This window comes from Castor canadensis, chromosome 1 (assembly GCF_047511655.1).
Source record: "Castor canadensis chromosome 1, mCasCan1.hap1v2, whole genome shotgun sequence".
In the NCBI taxonomy this organism is placed as follows: Eukaryota; Metazoa; Chordata; class Mammalia; order Rodentia; family Castoridae; genus Castor; species Castor canadensis.
In genome coordinates, this window is record NC_133386.1 from 171,106,688 (window position 1) to 171,124,034 (window position 17,347).

General features: G+C 42.6%; 1 protein-coding gene across 1 annotated transcript in view; it reads left to right on the forward strand.

The window, feature by feature from the left end:
* Nat10 (N-acetyltransferase 10) overlaps positions 1–17,347 on the forward strand; it is a 43,421-nt gene that overhangs the window by 5,654 nt on the left and 20,420 nt on the right. Inside the window, exons 2-9 of the mRNA XM_074044269.1 lie at positions 1,178–1,300; positions 1,707–1,798; positions 4,427–4,598; positions 6,291–6,413; positions 7,285–7,346; positions 9,511–9,625; positions 9,724–9,831; positions 16,262–16,395. Of these exons, the coding sequence (XP_073900370.1) occupies positions 1,193–1,300; positions 1,707–1,798; positions 4,427–4,598; positions 6,291–6,413; positions 7,285–7,346; positions 9,511–9,625; positions 9,724–9,831; positions 16,262–16,395 (914 nt within the window). The 5' untranslated portion in view covers positions 1,178–1,192. The remainder of the gene's footprint in view (positions 1–1,177; positions 1,301–1,706; positions 1,799–4,426; positions 4,599–6,290; positions 6,414–7,284; positions 7,347–9,510; positions 9,626–9,723; positions 9,832–16,261; positions 16,396–17,347) is intronic.

Here is a 17,347-nt window from a genome sequence, read left to right on the forward strand (position 1 = left end):
TTTATAGTGAGACATGCTAAAATCCATGTTTGGATTGGGAGGTTAAAGTTAAGTTTCAAATAATGAAGTTTATGTTTAGAGTGTAGCAGGCAGTGGAGTTTGTAAATAGCATAGCCTGTCACTTTTACATTGTAATAATGTAATTGACATTTCTGATGTTTCTTTGGCTTCAATGTGGTTTTTTTTCTCACTTAAGGAAACACATTTTGTTATAGAAATATTGTTCATTTCTTTTCCCTGACTTTATTAGTGAGATGAGAATTTTAAGAAACCAAGTCATAAAAAACAAAAGATTGGCCAGGCATAGTGGCTTGTGCCTGTAATCCCAGGTCGGCAGGAGGCAGAGATGGGGAGTATTTGAGGCTAGTAGAAAGTTAGTAAGACCCTATTTCAACCAATAAGCCAAGCATGTTGGTGTGGCCTGTTATTCCAGCTACACAGGAGTCTAGGTAGGAGGATCTAGGTTCAAGGCTGGCCCTAGGTAAAAATACGAGATTCAACCTATAAAATAACTAAGAGTAAAAGAGGACTGGTGGAATGGCTCAAGTGGTAGAATGTCTGCCTAGGAAGTGCGAGGCCCTGAGTTCAAATTTTAGTCCTGCCCCCCAAAAAAGATGCAAATTACACCATTCAGAAATAACTAGTTTATATAGTAGTTTTCTCACAGCCTTTTAAACTTTTTCCTGTCTGTGTTATACATATGCATTTCAAATGATATACTTTGTCTTTCCATGCTGTTCTCCCATAAGCATCTATATCCATTATTGTTATTAGCTCTGTACTGCCTAGGGTATCTTGTATGCCAGGCGTGCACTGTAACCATGCCCCCTAGCTCTTTATATTCATATCTTAGGATAGCTTTTGAAAACACTTTGGATATATGGATATACCATTATATATTTGGTTATTTTTTTTTTGACTGGTAATGTCCTGATTTTTCTTAAACTCCTTGATAGAGATGTGAATTATGCTGACTTGCTGACTTCCTATGCTTAGGAGGGTTCACCTCCCAAGCCTCAGTTTTCTGATTTTAAAACAGACTGTCTTCCCTATGGAATTGTTTGAGAGCTAAAATAATTCTTACAAATGTGTCTTGCCTTCAAGAGGTGGCCAGCTAGTGCTACTTGCCCTTAGTCTAGTGTTTGGTCCAGTTACCTTTCCTTTCTTTACCTTTCAGTTGTAGTCTTTCACCATGCATCGGAAGAAGGTGGATAACCGAATCCGAATTCTCATTGAGAATGGGGTAGCTGAGAGGCAAAGGTCTCTTTTTGTTGTAGTTGGGGATCGAGCAAAAGATCAGGTAAGACTTGGTAAATACTTCCAGTGTTATTTTGTGTCCTGTCCCAAAGAGTCAGCATATTCTCCAGGCCCTTTGGGGTTTCAGCATGTAATGAGTTTAAGACCCCTTTGGCTGGTATGCCTAGTGGGAACCTTTCTTCATGTTTTAGAAGTGGTGAATTCTCTGTATTTAGATTTATTAGCAGACAAGCAATACCTTTTGAAGTCCAGGGTGATGGATTGATCACAAGGTTAACTATGCCACCTAGCTTCTAGTCTATACCTGGTCATTACTTTCCTTGTGACCTTGGGTGCCAGCCCTTCCCTGTCTGTCCATTTAGTTTCTACATCTGCCAGATGAGGTCTTGGCTTGGCAGTCTCCATGGTCTTTTTTGCCTCTGAGGTTCTGTGATGTTTTTCTTTGGCAGGTCGTAATTCTCCATCACATGTTGTCCAAAGCAACCGTGAAGGCTCGGCCTTCAGTGCTGTGGTGTTACAAGAAAGAGCTGGGGTTTAGCAGGTAAGCTTGGCTCTTGGGTGTCCCATGCCACTTAGATACCTGCTTCTTTAGTTAAATGCCAGGAAATATTTCCTTGACATATTTTTTTCAGAGTTTTCGGGATCATGCTGTAATTCAGACCAGCATTTTCCCTTGTTTTTATTGCCATATATCTTAAAACTGAAGCCTTTTCTTCTTGCTCCCCCGCCTTTTGATGTTGGCTTCTGTTGTCATTGTGCCCACATGTGTTCATAAGCACCCTCAGAGACCTGATGTCTAATGCAATAATTTTTGCCTTCTCCTTTTCAGAGCTCATACACCAGTTCACTGCTTTGACAGTTGACTATATTTTTTTTCTTTTTGGTGGTGCCGGGGATAGAACACAGGGCTTCTTACAATCTAGGGAGAAGTGCTCTACCACTGAGCTACCTCCCAGCCTGATTCTCTTATTTTCTGAAGCTGTGGTTTTCAAGACAAACAGCAGATACCGCCAACACAAACCCACTTTTGTGCCGAGAGAGTGTATGGAAGTATACAACATCAGGAAGCCGAAGGGGCTAAGGCTTAGGTATAATCTTCTGCTTCCTGCCCTTGTCCAGACTCTCATATCTGTTTTGTGCTTTCTCACTGCAGACTAACTGTTTTCTCCTGTCCTTTTGACAGAAACAGAACTTGAGTTTTACATATTTCAGGGCCAAGCATGTGGAAATCAGGCTTTTCTTGTGGAAAGATGCCCACAAAATGGGGCATCACATAGTGATGGGGTTGGTCACATAGTTGAAACCTGGCGGTTCTCCCTATAACTCTGTGTTTAGAGAAATTCGGGATGGAGTGGTTACCTGTGAAGTACTCTTCTTTCTTGACCTTGGGGTACTTACTTGGGCTACTTTCCTGAGCGCTTCACTTTCCCTTCATCTTATCCCCTACCTTTAACCTACCTCACATGCGTGATTTGTCCTTGAGCCTCTTCTAGCTTATTTATCCCCAAATATGCTCATCTTTAATGCTGACTTTCAGATCCTGTCTCCCTCCTCTGTGCTGTGTTGAGCCTCCGTACTCTTAGCTCATGCTTCTCTGCTGATCCTCCTCTGATGCCCCTCCGACATCACCTACTGAAATGGTGTCGACTTTTCAGGGCTTCCCTCCTCCCATGAAACTTTTCCTGGGCCTCTCAGTCATACCTAAGAGCTCCTCCACGGTCTTCATTGCTTGGCTTCCCCTTAATGCTAGTTACTGATCATATAAAGTCTTACTCTTGCCTTGTGATATAGTCATTTATGTACTGTGACTTGTATCTTTCTCTTACTCCCCTTATTCTCCCCTTCTAGCTTCCAGGTGATAAGCTCGTTTACTTAGGAGTCTTCTCTTATTTGTCTTTATGTTTTCTTGCTTTCAAATGATCTAGCACAAATGATGTAAGTACTAAGTTAATATTTGTTGAGTTAGGCTTATTGTTAACTGATTCTAAAATTATTTTAAATAAATCTGATTCTGCCTAAAAGAAACCAGATTTTGAAGAAATAATTTGGTCTTTTTAAAAAAAGTTACAAAAGTCTTCTTGTAGGACATGAGAAAATGAAGAGCACTCAGGATCATATAGGCATTGTTAGCATTTAGTTTTGGATCACTGACATTTTATTGCATATTTTCTTTTCATAAAATGTAGGCATTTTATTTTGGGGTGCAAGGATTGAAGCCAGTGCCTTGTACATACCAAACATGTGCTGTACCACTGAATTATACACTCAGCTCCAAATATTCTTAATACACATTGAGAAAAAGGCCTGTTGCTTGTCTTAGAATTTTGTTTTGAGGGCTTCTGACTGTCAGTATTTTTTATTTGGTAATTGTGAGATTGGTGTGGAATCAAGCAAGTCCATGGTTTCTTGGCACAATTGCCTTTCAAACTTAACTCTTTTTTTTTTTTTCACTTTTAAAACTCTGTTCTTCACCTCTTGTAGTTCTCCTACCCACCTCTTTCACATCTGCAGGATATCATGCTTCCTTATAAGTCATGAGCATAGGGCATGAACCAGAAGGAACAGTGGAGGCTACCTCACCCAGGTGCCTAAGTTCACAGAGGAAGTGGAGGTCTGCAGGGGAAGGGGCCTTGGTTCTAGCTATTAAGTTAGAGAATTGTGGTAAAATTCTGATCAGTTATAAGCCACCATCCTGGAACTTTCTTGTTCTCTCTTTCTGTAAAGAGCCGGTAAAGTGGCAGGTGGATGTCTTGGAGATGTCTAGCTCCCATTCCAATTTTTATATCCTGTATCACTATTGTCTTAGATAAACAGCTGCCCCTGAGGACATGATCCCACTTCCTGGACAAAGAAATAGATGAGTTCATCAAGGAAACATAAATATAGAAGTCTGCCAGCAACCCACCTTTCCTAGGTCCTTTGGGGAGCAGCACCATGTAATATCTGCTCAAGTCCTCAGAGTAAAATAGCAGAGTAGTTCACAGATAGATCACCATCTTCCTCTAGAGCCCACTCTGTTCCAATACCCCTCCACTTTGCTTTCCAAGTTCCCCACCTTCCAAGTTCCCTAGTAGCTCTGAGGGTCTGAGAAAGTGGTCATTGAGCCTCTCTCCTCTCCCACCTCTTTTGCCTCTGGTTAACTGATTCTCATGGGATGGGGGTATTGCAGTCATCGGAAGAAGAGAATGCGACAGCTACAGAAGAAAATAAAGAATGGGACCTTGAACATAAAGCAAGATGACCCCTTTGAACTCTTTGTAGCGGCCACAAACATCCGCTACTGCTACTACAACGAGACCCACAAGATCCTGGGCAATACCTTTGGCATGTGTGTCCTCCAGGTGAGTGACTTCCTCCAGCCTGGACATTGACGGGTGTTTGGGCTGCCTGCTTCCCTACTGGAAGTGGGTACAGTAAGAAGGAAAGATTGACTTGTAAATGCCCTTCTCCCTCTCATCTCCCAAGTGGAAGACTCAGCCATTACCAAAGGAAACTGGATCACTCACCCTACATTTTTTTTTTTCGTGGCACTGGTGTTTGTGCTCAGGGCCTTGTGGTTCCTAGGCAGGCTCTGCATCAGTTGAGCCGTTGGGCCAGCCATCACAATATATTAGAAAAAGAGTTTTCTGCTTAAGTCAGCACCTGGCTAGATACCCGAACTTACAGCGATGTACCATCAGTGGTTCTGACCAGCTGAGGCTGATAATGTGAGCACTGGGAACTCGGAGTGACCCTAGAGCCCAAGGCCTTACCGGCACTCACTGAACACTGGCCTGTGAGTAAGGGACTTGTTTAGCCAGCTGAGTTCAGACAGACATGACATCTGGTCATGTCCTCTCCTGAGTGCTTGAGCTGTCCCCACGGGCCTGTCACCTGCATTCTAGCCCTTCAGAACCTCTCACTTCCCCCCCCAGAGAAAACTTGGTGAATTTCTCCAGTCATGCATTTTCTCCCCAGGCAGCTAATAGACTAAGTTTCTCATTTTTCTTTGTTTTTACTTCTGGTGGGCTATTTTTTAGTTTTTTTTTTTTTTTTGGTATATCTGTGACTCCCTCTTCCCCCCAAAATACAAAAAGTTTATGTGCAAATTTACACATTTTTTATGTATTTATTATATTATTATATTTATATATTATGACCATGATTATAAAACATCTCACAAAATATAAATTAAGAAGTGAGGGAAGGAAATGAAGAAATTAAATTCTTAGGCCAGGTGAGGTGGTGCATGCCTGGAATCCCAGCTACGTGGAAGGCAGAGATGGGAAGGTCATGGTTTGAGGCCAATTTGGGCAAAAGCTAGGGAGAACCTATCTCAAAAGATAAGTCAAGTATGATCATGCATCCCTGTAATACCTGCTAGTCTTGAGGCAGAGGGGAGTATTTAGGAGGATTCTGGTCCAAGGCTGACCCTGGTCAAAAAGCTGAGGCCCTATCTGAAAAAGAAGTAAAGCAAAAATTGCCTGCAGACGTGGTTTTAGTGGAAGAGTATTTGCAAATAGAAATTCTTGTTTTTTTTCTTTCTGCAGTCCAGTGGATTGTCTCATGTACTGCTGGCTTACATCCCACCTTAGAGGTCAGAAAGAGCATTTCGGGCACTCAGTAATTGGTGGGGAGTGTGCTCTTTTAAGCAACAGCTCCCCCATGTGGTGCAGTTGAATTTTGTTACACAGGTTCCACCTGTAAATACGCGAGAAAGTTAGTGTAATGTAATGTAATGAATGAATGTAAGATGTTTCTGAAGTTCTGGTGTAAATCAGTGATGTTCAGAAGGCTTGGTTTAAAATAGGATTTTAATAGTGATTATTAGAAATATTTTATCATATAATATTAGGTCTACTTGTATTCCAGGGCTGGGCTGTCTTCTGTGGTGCTCCTAAGCAAGGGGCTATGAGTGTGTGTATGTGTATTTCTTGGTGAGCAGGGCTGGGAGATACAGCCTTGGGCTTTTGCCTTATCACCTAGCCCTTGGTTAAGCATCCCTGGGGGTGCTGTTTGCAAAACTGGCCCTTAATAAGATTTCCTTCTTCTAGGATTTTGAAGCCTTAACTCCAAACTTGCTGGCCAGGACTGTGGAAACAGTAGAAGGCGGTGGGCTGGTGGTTATCCTCCTGCGGACCATGAACTCACTCAAGCAGTTGTACACGATGACCATGGTAAGGCTGTGTCTTTTTACTTAATAATGGGGGCTCAAGTCTGTCTGTTTTTGCTGTAGTTTACTGTTCTTGAGACAGGTTTCTTTGTAGACAAGGCTGGTCTTGAGGGGGGAGAAATGAACCAAGCCTTGTATGCACATATGAATAATAAAAGAAAAAAGAAAAAAGGAAAAAAAAAAAAGGCTGGTCTTGAACTTGTGATCCTCCTGCTTCAGCCTCCCAAAGTGTTGGGATTACAGGAGTACACCATCATGCATGGTCTATAGTCTACTTTCTTTAAAGATATCCTATTAGAGTGCTCTAGTAAGTGGTCAGCACAACCTCTGGCTGGGAGTCTTTGACTGCAGCTAACTTACAGCTACTGCAGAGAAATCTCGGGGGCTCTGGACCTGCCTGAAGTTCACATTTGTTCTTAGGCATTTGCAGATTCCATACTGGTGAGATTTGGAGCTTTTATGTAATTAAACCTCCTGGAATGGTATTCCACAAAGGGCAGTACTTGGGCCTAAGTTTGTGTTTTGCAAAAAAGGGACCATACTAGGCTTCCTTACTGACCCCTCGTCTTCTGATGGGCAGTGAAGGAACATTTATTTGCCAGTAAGGCACACTAGTTGGCACACACATCTCATTGATGCTGGATGAAATGTGAAAAACAACAAGCATGAGGTGAGGAAGCATTTACTGGGATAAGAAACATTGTAGTTGGTATCTTTCTGATCTAGTTGGAGCAAAGAGCACTTGGCCAGTTCAGCAGGTAGGAGATTTGTTTCCAGTAGGATTGCAGATGTCTCCTTGGATAGAGCTTCATGTTTGGACCCTGGCCGCAGTACCTTTATATGCTTTGTTGATGGATGTTGTCTTGCTTTTGTAGGATGTGCATTCCAGGTACAGGACTGAGGCCCATCAGGACGTGGTGGGAAGGTTCAATGAGAGGTAGGTCTGCAGGACATTTCTCACTTCCTTGGAGTTGTAGGGGATCCAGAGTGCGAGAAATATTTTTATCTTGGATCCAACTGGAAGCTTTGCCTGCATATCTGGAGAGATAGTATAGGCTTCCAGAAGGTAAGAACTTGGCAGCAGCTGCAGCTGTGAAGCCAGCTGGATGCAGTGAAAGGGGTGGGATGTTGAGGCCAGGACACCTGGACTGTCTTGCCGCTGGCCCTGACCACTCTCTAGCTGAGCTCACTTGTCATTCAAAGCGGTGGTGTATCTGGATTGCTGTTTCACAAAAGGAATTTCACAGAATAGAGGTTTTTTTTGTCTTTTAACTTCCCTGTTACCCTTTCTTGTCCCCTTTCTACTTTCATGTCTTTTTAAAATCTAGATTCCACGTATGAAAGAAAGCATGGGATATTAACTTTCCTTCCTGGGTTATACCAGGATTTGAACTCGGAGGCTTGCACTTGTTAAGCAGGTGCTGTATGACTTATGAGCCATGTCCCCAGCCATTTTTGCTTTAGTTATTTTTCAGATAAGGTCTCACTTTTGCTCAGACTGGCCTTGGACCATGATCCTCCCAGGTAGCTGGGATTATAGGTGTATACCACCACAGCTGGCTTCTTTTTTTGTGGCACTGGGGTTTGAACTCAGGGCTTCACACTTGGAAAGAGCAGGTACTCACAAAGCAGACACTCTACCACTTGAGTCACATCTCCAGTCCATTTTGCTCTGGTAATTTTGGAAATGCAGTCTCATGAACTATTTGCTTGGGCTGGCCGCAAACTGTGAGCCTCCCAGTCTCAGCTTCCCAAATAGCTAGGAGTATAGTTGTGAGCCACTGGTGCTCAACTTGCTTGTTTTTTGAGATGGGATCTAGTATTTTTTGCTCAGGCTGGCCTAGAACTGCAATTCTACCATCTCTATTTAGTATTTGCCTTTCTGAGTCAGAATTATTTCACTTAACATGATGATCTCCAGTTTCACCTATTTTTCTGTAAATGACATAATTTTGCTCTTTATGACTGAATAAAGCTCCATTGTGTATATACCCTATTTTCTTTCTCCACCCATCTGTTGATGGGCACCTAGACTCATTCTATAACTTAGCAATTGAGAGCACTAGTCTTTTAAGAGGGACAATAGGACAACATGATTTTCTGCCAAGGCAGAAAGTCATGTCTGGGAACTGCTGATGCTGTCTTTTCTTTATGAAGAGTCACATCAGCCTATTGTAGCCTCTGAAAAGTCTTATAGTAGCTGGGACCTGTTTAACTGGTTGTTTCCCAAATTGTTTCATCACAGTCCTTTTTTAGAGTCAACTAGTCCTTAAACACCAACCTGTAAAACACCTTGATCACCCAGAGTGATTTTGCCTCCACTAGGACACTTGTCAATGTAGGGGTACAGTTTGACTGTCACAACTTGGGGGTGGTAGGAGAGGGTGCTATTGGTATTGAGTGTGTAGAAATCAAGGATGCCACTGGAAATCCAGTGCACAGTATAGCCTCTACAACAGAGAACTGTCTTGTCTAAGGTTTAAACTGTGCTGAGGATTAGAAATTTTGGCCTTGTGGAATCTGGGGGCCTTTCTGATTATCACAGCCTGTGACACTGGCTCAAAAGACTGAGGAGGATCAGCTATGGCTAGTACCTAGAGCAGAAGCCTGTGAAAGAGGTGAGGCCCTTGCAGCATGGAGGATGTTTGAATTGTAGCAAACTCTTATTTATTTATTTTTAAGTAGCTTTTTTTTTTTTTTTTTCTTTAGGCAAGAAATGTGTTGCATTTCTTCAGGGAGCTTTCTTCTCCCCCTCTTCCTTTTGTTTTTTCTTCTTTGTGACAGAAGTTAAGTTGTGTATGTTCCCTGAGTGCCTGGTGACCATATGTGGCTTGGGTTTGAAGTCATAGCTACCTAATTGCTAAGGATGAAGGAAGGGCCAGCAGTGGTTGCTGTGCACAACAGGGATCATTGGTGGATTATTGGGTTTTCTTGATTAGCAGAGAAGCATGGTTCAGGTGACTCGCAAAGGGGGCTCTGAATCATCTCACTGCGCTCCATCTTGGTTTTGGCTTTCTTAGAGACACATGGGGCTGAATGATTTTCTTGTATAGATATGGCCTGCCCTCCCAGAACCTCACTATAGCGGTTTTCTTCCTCAGGTTTATTCTGTCTCTGGCATCTTGTAAGAAGTGTCTGGTCATCGATGACCAGCTCAACATCCTTCCCATCTCCTCCCACATGGCCAACATCGAGGCTTTACCTCCACAAGTTCCAGTAAGTCTGGGTCAGGGGAGCAGTATATGTGTATGTGTGTTATTTCCGTGGTGACTCCTATGACCGTGCAAACTTCCTCCTCCTCTTCTCTCTGGTAGGATGAGAATCTCAGTCCTTCTGCTCTGGAGCTGCAAGAATTGACAGAGAGCTTGCAGGACACTCAGCCTGTGGGTGTATTGGTGGACTGTTGCAAGACCCTAGACCAGGTACGTGCTGGTTCAGAGCTTGCCCACCCCAGTGTCTAGAACACAAGCTAAGAAAGTGTGCTGAGAGCAACAGGAGTAAGCCAGCCTCTCCTGGGAAGGAGCCTTTTCTCGGCTATTTCATGTGGTCTGGGTTCACAAAGGAAGCCAGTTCAGGGAGCAATAGGGGGCTGGGGGAGCTGGACGAATCCCTTTTATAGAGGAATCCCTCACTGCTTTTCCACAAGAGGGTGATATTCCTTTGTTTTCTAATTTCAGTTAAGTTTGATAGAAAGGTTTTTGGTTATGACTTAAACAGAAGCTAAGAGAGCTTCAGGCCCTTTGTACTCTTGTTCAGTGTGAACCTGATGAGCTGGTGTGTGAACAGCAGGCCCGGTGGGAACAGGATGTGTTTCTATACTTGCTGGGGTGGCCAACTGGTAAATTTGGCTTCCCCAGTGGCTTCTGGGCCATGGTGGTTGTTGACATGGCACGGCCTCGAGGCCTTCAAGTTGCCAGATGTTTCATGGTTCTATTCCAGTCTGAGTCAGATGAGGTTGCATCTTCTCTTCAGGACTGAGTCCAACATACTGGCTTCCCTTTTCATTCTGCAAACATAATCATCAGCTACATAGCCCTGTTTGCAGCCTAAGCTGCAGTCTAGTATGTTTTTAACCACTTCTGGTGTCACCAGTGAAAGGAGATGAGGATGGGGGAGAAGGAAGAAAGGGAAGAAACTACAGTACTTGTAATAGTATTAAAACTACAATAGTATAAAAATGCTATAAAACAGTATAAAATTTTATAGTGTAAAATACTATAGCTGGGTATGGAGGCTCACACCTATAATCATAGCTACTAGGGAGGCAGAGATTTGGAGGATCTCCATTTGAGGCCAGCCTGGGCAAAGAGTTTGAGAGAGCCCGTCTCAACAGATAAAAACTGGGTGTGGTAGTACATGCCTGTCACGCCAGCTATGCGGGAAACATAAATAGGGTTGTGGTCCAGGCCAGCCTGGGCATGAGTCCAAGACCCTATTAACTAAAGCAAAAAGGGATGGGGCATGGTTCAAGTTGTAGACTGCCTGCCTAGCAAGTGTGAGGCCCTGAGTTCAAAACCCATTACTGCCCCTTCCCCAAAATATATATCCATACACAAACAAGCTAGGTATGGTGGCATATGTCTGTAATTTCAGCACTCAGGAGGTACAGGCAGGAGGATCAGGAGTTCTAAGTCAGTCTGGATGCATAGCAAGACCCTTTTTCAAGAAAAAAACATAGCCATGTAATACTAACAAACAAACCAAAAGAAAATTAGTAAAATATAAAAGGGTGCACATGCTAGATGCTGGTGGCTCAGACCTATAATTCTAGCTACTTGAGAGGTTGAAATTGGGAGGATTGGTTTGAGGATAATACAGGCAAATAGTTGGCGAGTCCCCATCTTCAAAACAACCAGAGCAAAATAGATTGAAGACATGGCTCAAGTAGTAGAGTGTCTGTTTTGTAAACACAAAGCCGTGAGTTCAAACTCCAGTTCCACAAAAAAAAAAAAAAAAAAGGTACACACTAAGAAAAACATGGTTTTTCTACTTGGCAATCCAGTTTACAGAGTTATTGCCTATTGACAGTTCATTATGCAATTTGCTGGATCCTTTCTTGTGCATACAAACGTATATTTCACTGTGCAGGGTGTAAGTGTTTCCCTGTTAGACATTTGAGTCCATTCCAGCTTTGCTGCTGTTATATTTTTGCTGTTACAAACAATACTGCTGGGTGTGGAAGTGCATGTCTATCATCCTAGCAGTTGGGAGGCTGAGGCAGGAGGATCAAGAGTTTGAGACTAGCCTGGGCCACATATCAAGACTCTGTCTCCAAAGAAAAAAACATTAGGATATTCTCACAGATACATCTGTGGGCATTATGTCTGTAAATTTCAGGAAAATGAACTGCTGGATCAGAGATTATGTGCATTAAAATGGGTGTTTCACCAGTTGATGGAGCTGCAGATACCATATGAAAATGCCTTTTTCCCCTGTAGCCATGTCAGCTCTGAGTACAACTCAGTTTATAAATCTTTGCTAATAAGATTTTCGATCATCTCATCATTGTTTTAACTGATGTGTAATCATGAGAGGGGTTGGTACCATCTGGCTATTGGTCGTCTTGTTTCCTTTCTGGTGAAACAGTCTGCTCACATTTGCCCACTTGTTAAGTGAAATTTTGCCTTTTTTTTTTTGTGTTGGTTTTTCATTTTAGAAAGTTATTTTAGAATATATATATACAGTCTAATTGTTTAATCAGCACTTATTACTTCCCTTCTATAAAATAAAGAGAGTAAAATGTGTCATTCAGCAAAGGCTGAGTTAAGACAGGTAGCACTCACATCCTCTTTGAGTGTTTCCATCTGGTGAGACTAGCTTCCTGAAGTCCCTTCCCCTCGTCCATCATCCAATCCATCCACCTGGACCTGAGTCTTTCTGCATCTTCTTAGTGTTGCAAACTCAGTGAGTGTCACAGCTTCCTCAGGATGGGACAGGCTGGGCTGGACCCTGTGGCCTTCTAGTGTCAAAGACTATTCCCAGTTTAGATCTCAGCTGGGATCCCAGTTTGGTCCTGAGTAGTATTATAGCTCCTCATTCAATGCACTGGTATTTGGCTGTCTCTTTTTTTTTTTTTTTTATTTCTTTTATTTGTATGTGCATACAATGTTTGGGTCATTTCTCCCCCCTTCCCCCCACCCCCTCCCCTTCCCCCTAATCCTTCCTTCTCCCCCACTACCCCCTTGCTACCAGGCAGAAACTATTTTGCTCTTATCTCTAATTTTGTTGAAGAGAGAGTATAAGCAATAATAGGAAGGACCAAGAGTTTTTGCTAGTTGAGATAAGGATAGCTATACAGGGAGTTTACTTGCAGTGCTTTCCTATACATATGTGTTACATTCTAAATTAATTCTTCTCGAACTAACCTTTTCTCTAGTTCCTGGTCCCTTTCTCCTATTGGCCTCTGTTGCTTTAAAATTTCTGTATTAGTTCCTTTGCATTGAGGACATCAAATGCTATCTTGTTTTTTTTGGGTTTCTTGGCTATCCTGATACCTCCCTTGTGTGCTCTCACCTCATCATGTAATCAAAGTCCAATCTCCTTGTTGTGTTTGCCCTTGATCTAATGTCCGCATATGAGGGAGAACATACGATTTTTGGTCTTCTGGGCCTGGCTAACCTTGCTCAGAATGATGTTCTCCAGTTCCATCCATTTACTTGCAAACGATAAGATTTCTTCAAGGCTGAGTAATATTCCATTGAGTATACATACCACGTTTTCTTAATCCATTCATCAATAGTGGGGCATCTTGGCTGTTTCCATAACTTGGCTATTGTGAATAGTGCTGCAATAAACATGGGTGTGCAAGTGCCTTTGGAGTAACCTGTGTCACATTCCTTTGAGTATATCCCCAAGCGTGGTATTGTTGGATCATATGGCAGATCTTTGTTTAGATTTTTATTTTTTTTCCAGAGTAGTTATACTAGTTTGCATTCTCACCAGCAGTGTAAGAAGGTTCCTCTTTCCCCACATCCTCTCCAACACCTGATGTTGGTGGTGTTTCTAATGATGGCTATTCTAACAGGGGTGAGGTGGAATCTTAGTGTGGTTTTGATTTGCATTTCCTTAACGGCTAGAGATGGTGAGCATTTTTTCATGTGTTTTTTGGCCATTTGAATTTCTTCTTTTGAGAAACTTCTGTTTAGTTAACGTGCTCATTTCTTTATTGGTTCATTAATTTTGGGAGAGTTTAGTTTTTTGAGTTCCCTATATATTCTGGTTATCAGTCCTTTGTCTGATGTGTAGTTGGCAAATATTTTCTCCCACTCTGTGGGTGGTCTCTTCAGTTTAGAGACCATTTCTTTTGTTGAACAGAAGCTTTTTAGTTTTATGAAGTCCCATTTGTCTGTGCTCTCTCTTAGTTGCTGAGCTGCTGGGGTTCCATTGAGAAAGTTCTTGCCTATACCTATTACTTCCAAAGTATTTCCTACTCTTTCCCGTACCAACTTTAGAGTTTGGGGTCTGATATTAAGGTCCTTGATCCATTTTGAGTTAATATTGGTATAGGGTGGTATACATGGATCTAGTTTCAGTTTTTTTGCAGACCGCTAACCAGTTTTCCCAGCAGTTTTTGTTGAAGAGGCTGTCTTTTCTCCATCATATATTTTTAGCGCCTTTGTCAAAGATAAGTTGGTTATAGTTGTGTGGCTTCATATCTGGGTCCTCAATTCTGTTCCACTGGTCTTCATGTCTGTTTTTGTGCCAGTACCATGCTGTTTTTATTGCTATTGCTTTGTAATACAGTTTGAAGTCAGGTATTGTGATACTTCCAGCATTGTTCTTTTTGCTGAGTATTGTCTTGGCTATTCATGGTCTCTTGTGTTTCCATATAAATTTAACAGTAGATTTTTCAATCTCTTTAATGAATGTCATTGGAATTTTGATGGGAATTGCATTAAACATGTAGATTACTTTTGGGAGTATAGACATTTTTACTATGTTGATTCTACCAATCCATGAGCATGGGAGATCTCTCCACTTTTTATAGTCTTCCTCAATCTCTTTCTTCAGAAGTGTATAGTTTTCCTTGTAGAGGTCTTTCACATCTTTTAAGTTTACTCCTAGGTATTTGATTTTTTTTTTGAGGCTATTGTAAATGGAATTGTTTTCATATATTCTTTCTCAGTTTTTCATTATTAGTGTATAGAAATGCTAATAATTTTTCTATGTTGATTTTATATCCTTCTACCTTGCTATAGCTGTTGATGGTGTCTAGGAGCTTTTGAGTAGAGTTTTTTGGGTCTTTAAGGTATAGGATCATATCATCTGCAAATAAGGATATTTTGACAGTTTCTTTACCTATTTGTATTCCTTTTATTCCTTCTTCTTGCCTAATTGCTCTGGCTAGGAATTCCAGTACTATGTTGAATAGGAGTGGAGATAGTGGGCATCCTTGTCTCATTCGTGATTTTAGAGGGAATGCTTCAGTTTTTCTCTGTTAAGTATAATGCTGGCTGTAGGTTTGTCGTATATAGCTTTTATAACGTTGAGGTGCTTTCCTTCTATTTCTAGTTTTCTTAGAGTTTTTATCACGAAATGGTGTTAGATCTTATCAAAGGCTTTTTCTGCATCTATTGAGATGATCAAGTGGTTTTTGTCTTTGCTTCTGTTAATGTGTTAAACCACCCCTGCATTCCTGGGATTGGCTGTCTGTTATAGGTGCCAGGTTCTCATAGGTGCTTGGGTTGTTGGTAAACAAGGGACATCTGCTTCATGGAGTTTGCCTTTCATAGGATGAACGATTATGTGACGGATACAAATCATGTGGTGTAGCAGAAGCTGCTACGTGCAACAGTGGGAAAAGTGACTAAGAGGGATAGGGAGTGCCAGAATGAGGGTGGTGTGCTGTGGTTCTAGATACAGTGGTCAGGGTGGCCTTGTTTAGAAGGTGGTATTTACTAAAGGTTTGAACGAGTTGAGGAAAGGAGCCCTGTGGTTCTCTGAGGGTCAGTGCTCAGGCAAAGGAATCAACAAGTGTGTAGGTCTGGGGCAGGAGTGCAGCTCGGGTGCTCCAGGATCAGCAAGGAGGCTGACGGACCTGAAGCAGTTGGGGTAGGGAGGATGTGCTGGAAGGACTGTGGCACTTGCTGGGCAAGAGATGGGGGCAGTGGAGGGTTTTATGTGTACAGTCTTTTCTCAGCATGGTTGCCAGAGGCATTCCCAGGCTTATAAAAAGATCCTCTGGTTGCTGAGCTGCATCTAGGCTGTGTAGAATATGGATTGAATAGGAACACTAAGTGGCTGCTGCTGTAGTGGATGTGGGCTGTGAGCAAAGTGGTAGAGGAGTATAGTGAGGAATGGTAGATCCCAGCAGGGTTTGCTGATGAATCGGGAATGGGGGAGAGAACTGAGTATGCATTTGCTTTGGTATAGACAATTGAACAGCTGAGATGGGACGACTGTAGGTAGAGTTTTTTGTTTTGGGGGGTGGTACTGAGGGTTCCACTCAAGGCCTTGAGTTTGATAAGCAAGTGCTCTACTGCTTAAGCCACACTTTCAGCCCTAGGTAGAGGTTTAGAGGGACATTAGGCATCCGTTTCAAGTTTGAGATCTCAATTACGCAAGTGGAGCTGTACAGGAAGCAGTTACGTGTACCCAAGAGTAGTGCGTGGAAAGAGATCAGCAGCCAGGTTACATAAATTTGAGAGCTTTGAGCGTTTAATTGGTATTTATGGCCTTGACACTGAGACAAGATGACCAAGGGAGTGAGACACCTAGGTGCTAGCAGTGCTTTTTCTGTCTGTGAAAATGGCCCTCTTGTTTACACTTGGTATCAACCTAACCTCTCCACAGGAATGATGATGAAACTGGGGTCTTTCTCAGAACTCACCTGATCCATTTCTCTTTGCACAGGCCAAAGCTGTCTTGAAATTCATTGAAGGGATCTCAGAGAAGACCCTGAGGAGTACTGTTGCCCTCACTGCTGCCCGAGGACGGGGGAAATCTGCAGCTCTGGGATTGGCTATTGCTGGTGCAGTGGCATTTGGGTAAGGGGATCCAATTCCCCATCTTTAGGAACTTGGCAGGAGGGGGTAGCGTTCAGGATTCAGGTCAGGAGACTGGCAGAATTGTTGTCTCTGATCCTGGTCTGAGCTGGTTCACTGTAATTTCTGTAGGTCTTGGGTGCTTGCCTGGAGACAGCAGTGCTGTTTCCCCCAGGCTACCCAGAGATGCACTGTGCACTTGGACACACCAGGGCCTCTGTATTCAATGTTTAAGTTGAACAGACACAAAAGCAAAGATACAGGGGTAAGAATGTTTAAACTCACAGAAACTCAGCTTTGCTGACTGAGCAGAGTATAAGCTGAATGTGAATGATTTGATTGGTAGGAAGTCTTGTTTTGTTTCTGAGGAGCTGACTTTGAGTTTGATGCTACTCTGCTCTTTTGTCCTGGGAAGATTTATGCAACTGCCAGTACAGTATACTCTTCCAACTTTGCAGGCATGATAATTCATCTAAAATTTACTGGATTGTCCTGTATGCATTATCTTCCTTGGTACTCCCTGTGTCTCTGTGGGCATCTTTGGATGGATAAACTGGGCCCAGGGAGTTCCAGTAACTTACCAAAGGTCCCCCAGCAAGTTGCTGCTGGTGGAGCTGTTGTTTGAGCCCAGCTCCTGACTTGTATCTCTTTGTCCTTGTTACTGTTGCTTAGGATCTTAGGATCTTAGGATCCTGGAGGTTGGCTGTGGCCTTTGCCTGAGGGCTGAATGAACCCAATGGCTTCCAATTTGAAAACCTCAGTGTAGCACGAGTGAGGAGTGTGAAGCTGCCCCTTTTGTCAGGATACTGGACTGGAGGCAGTGTGCTGGTTCTGCACACTGAAAGTTGTCCCAGCCAACAACAGATGTTGTTTGGTTTATTAAGGTTAATGTTTCCATCGCTCTGAGAAGAAAAATGTACCCAGATCTGGAGTTGTTTTTGTTTTCCTCCCCAGA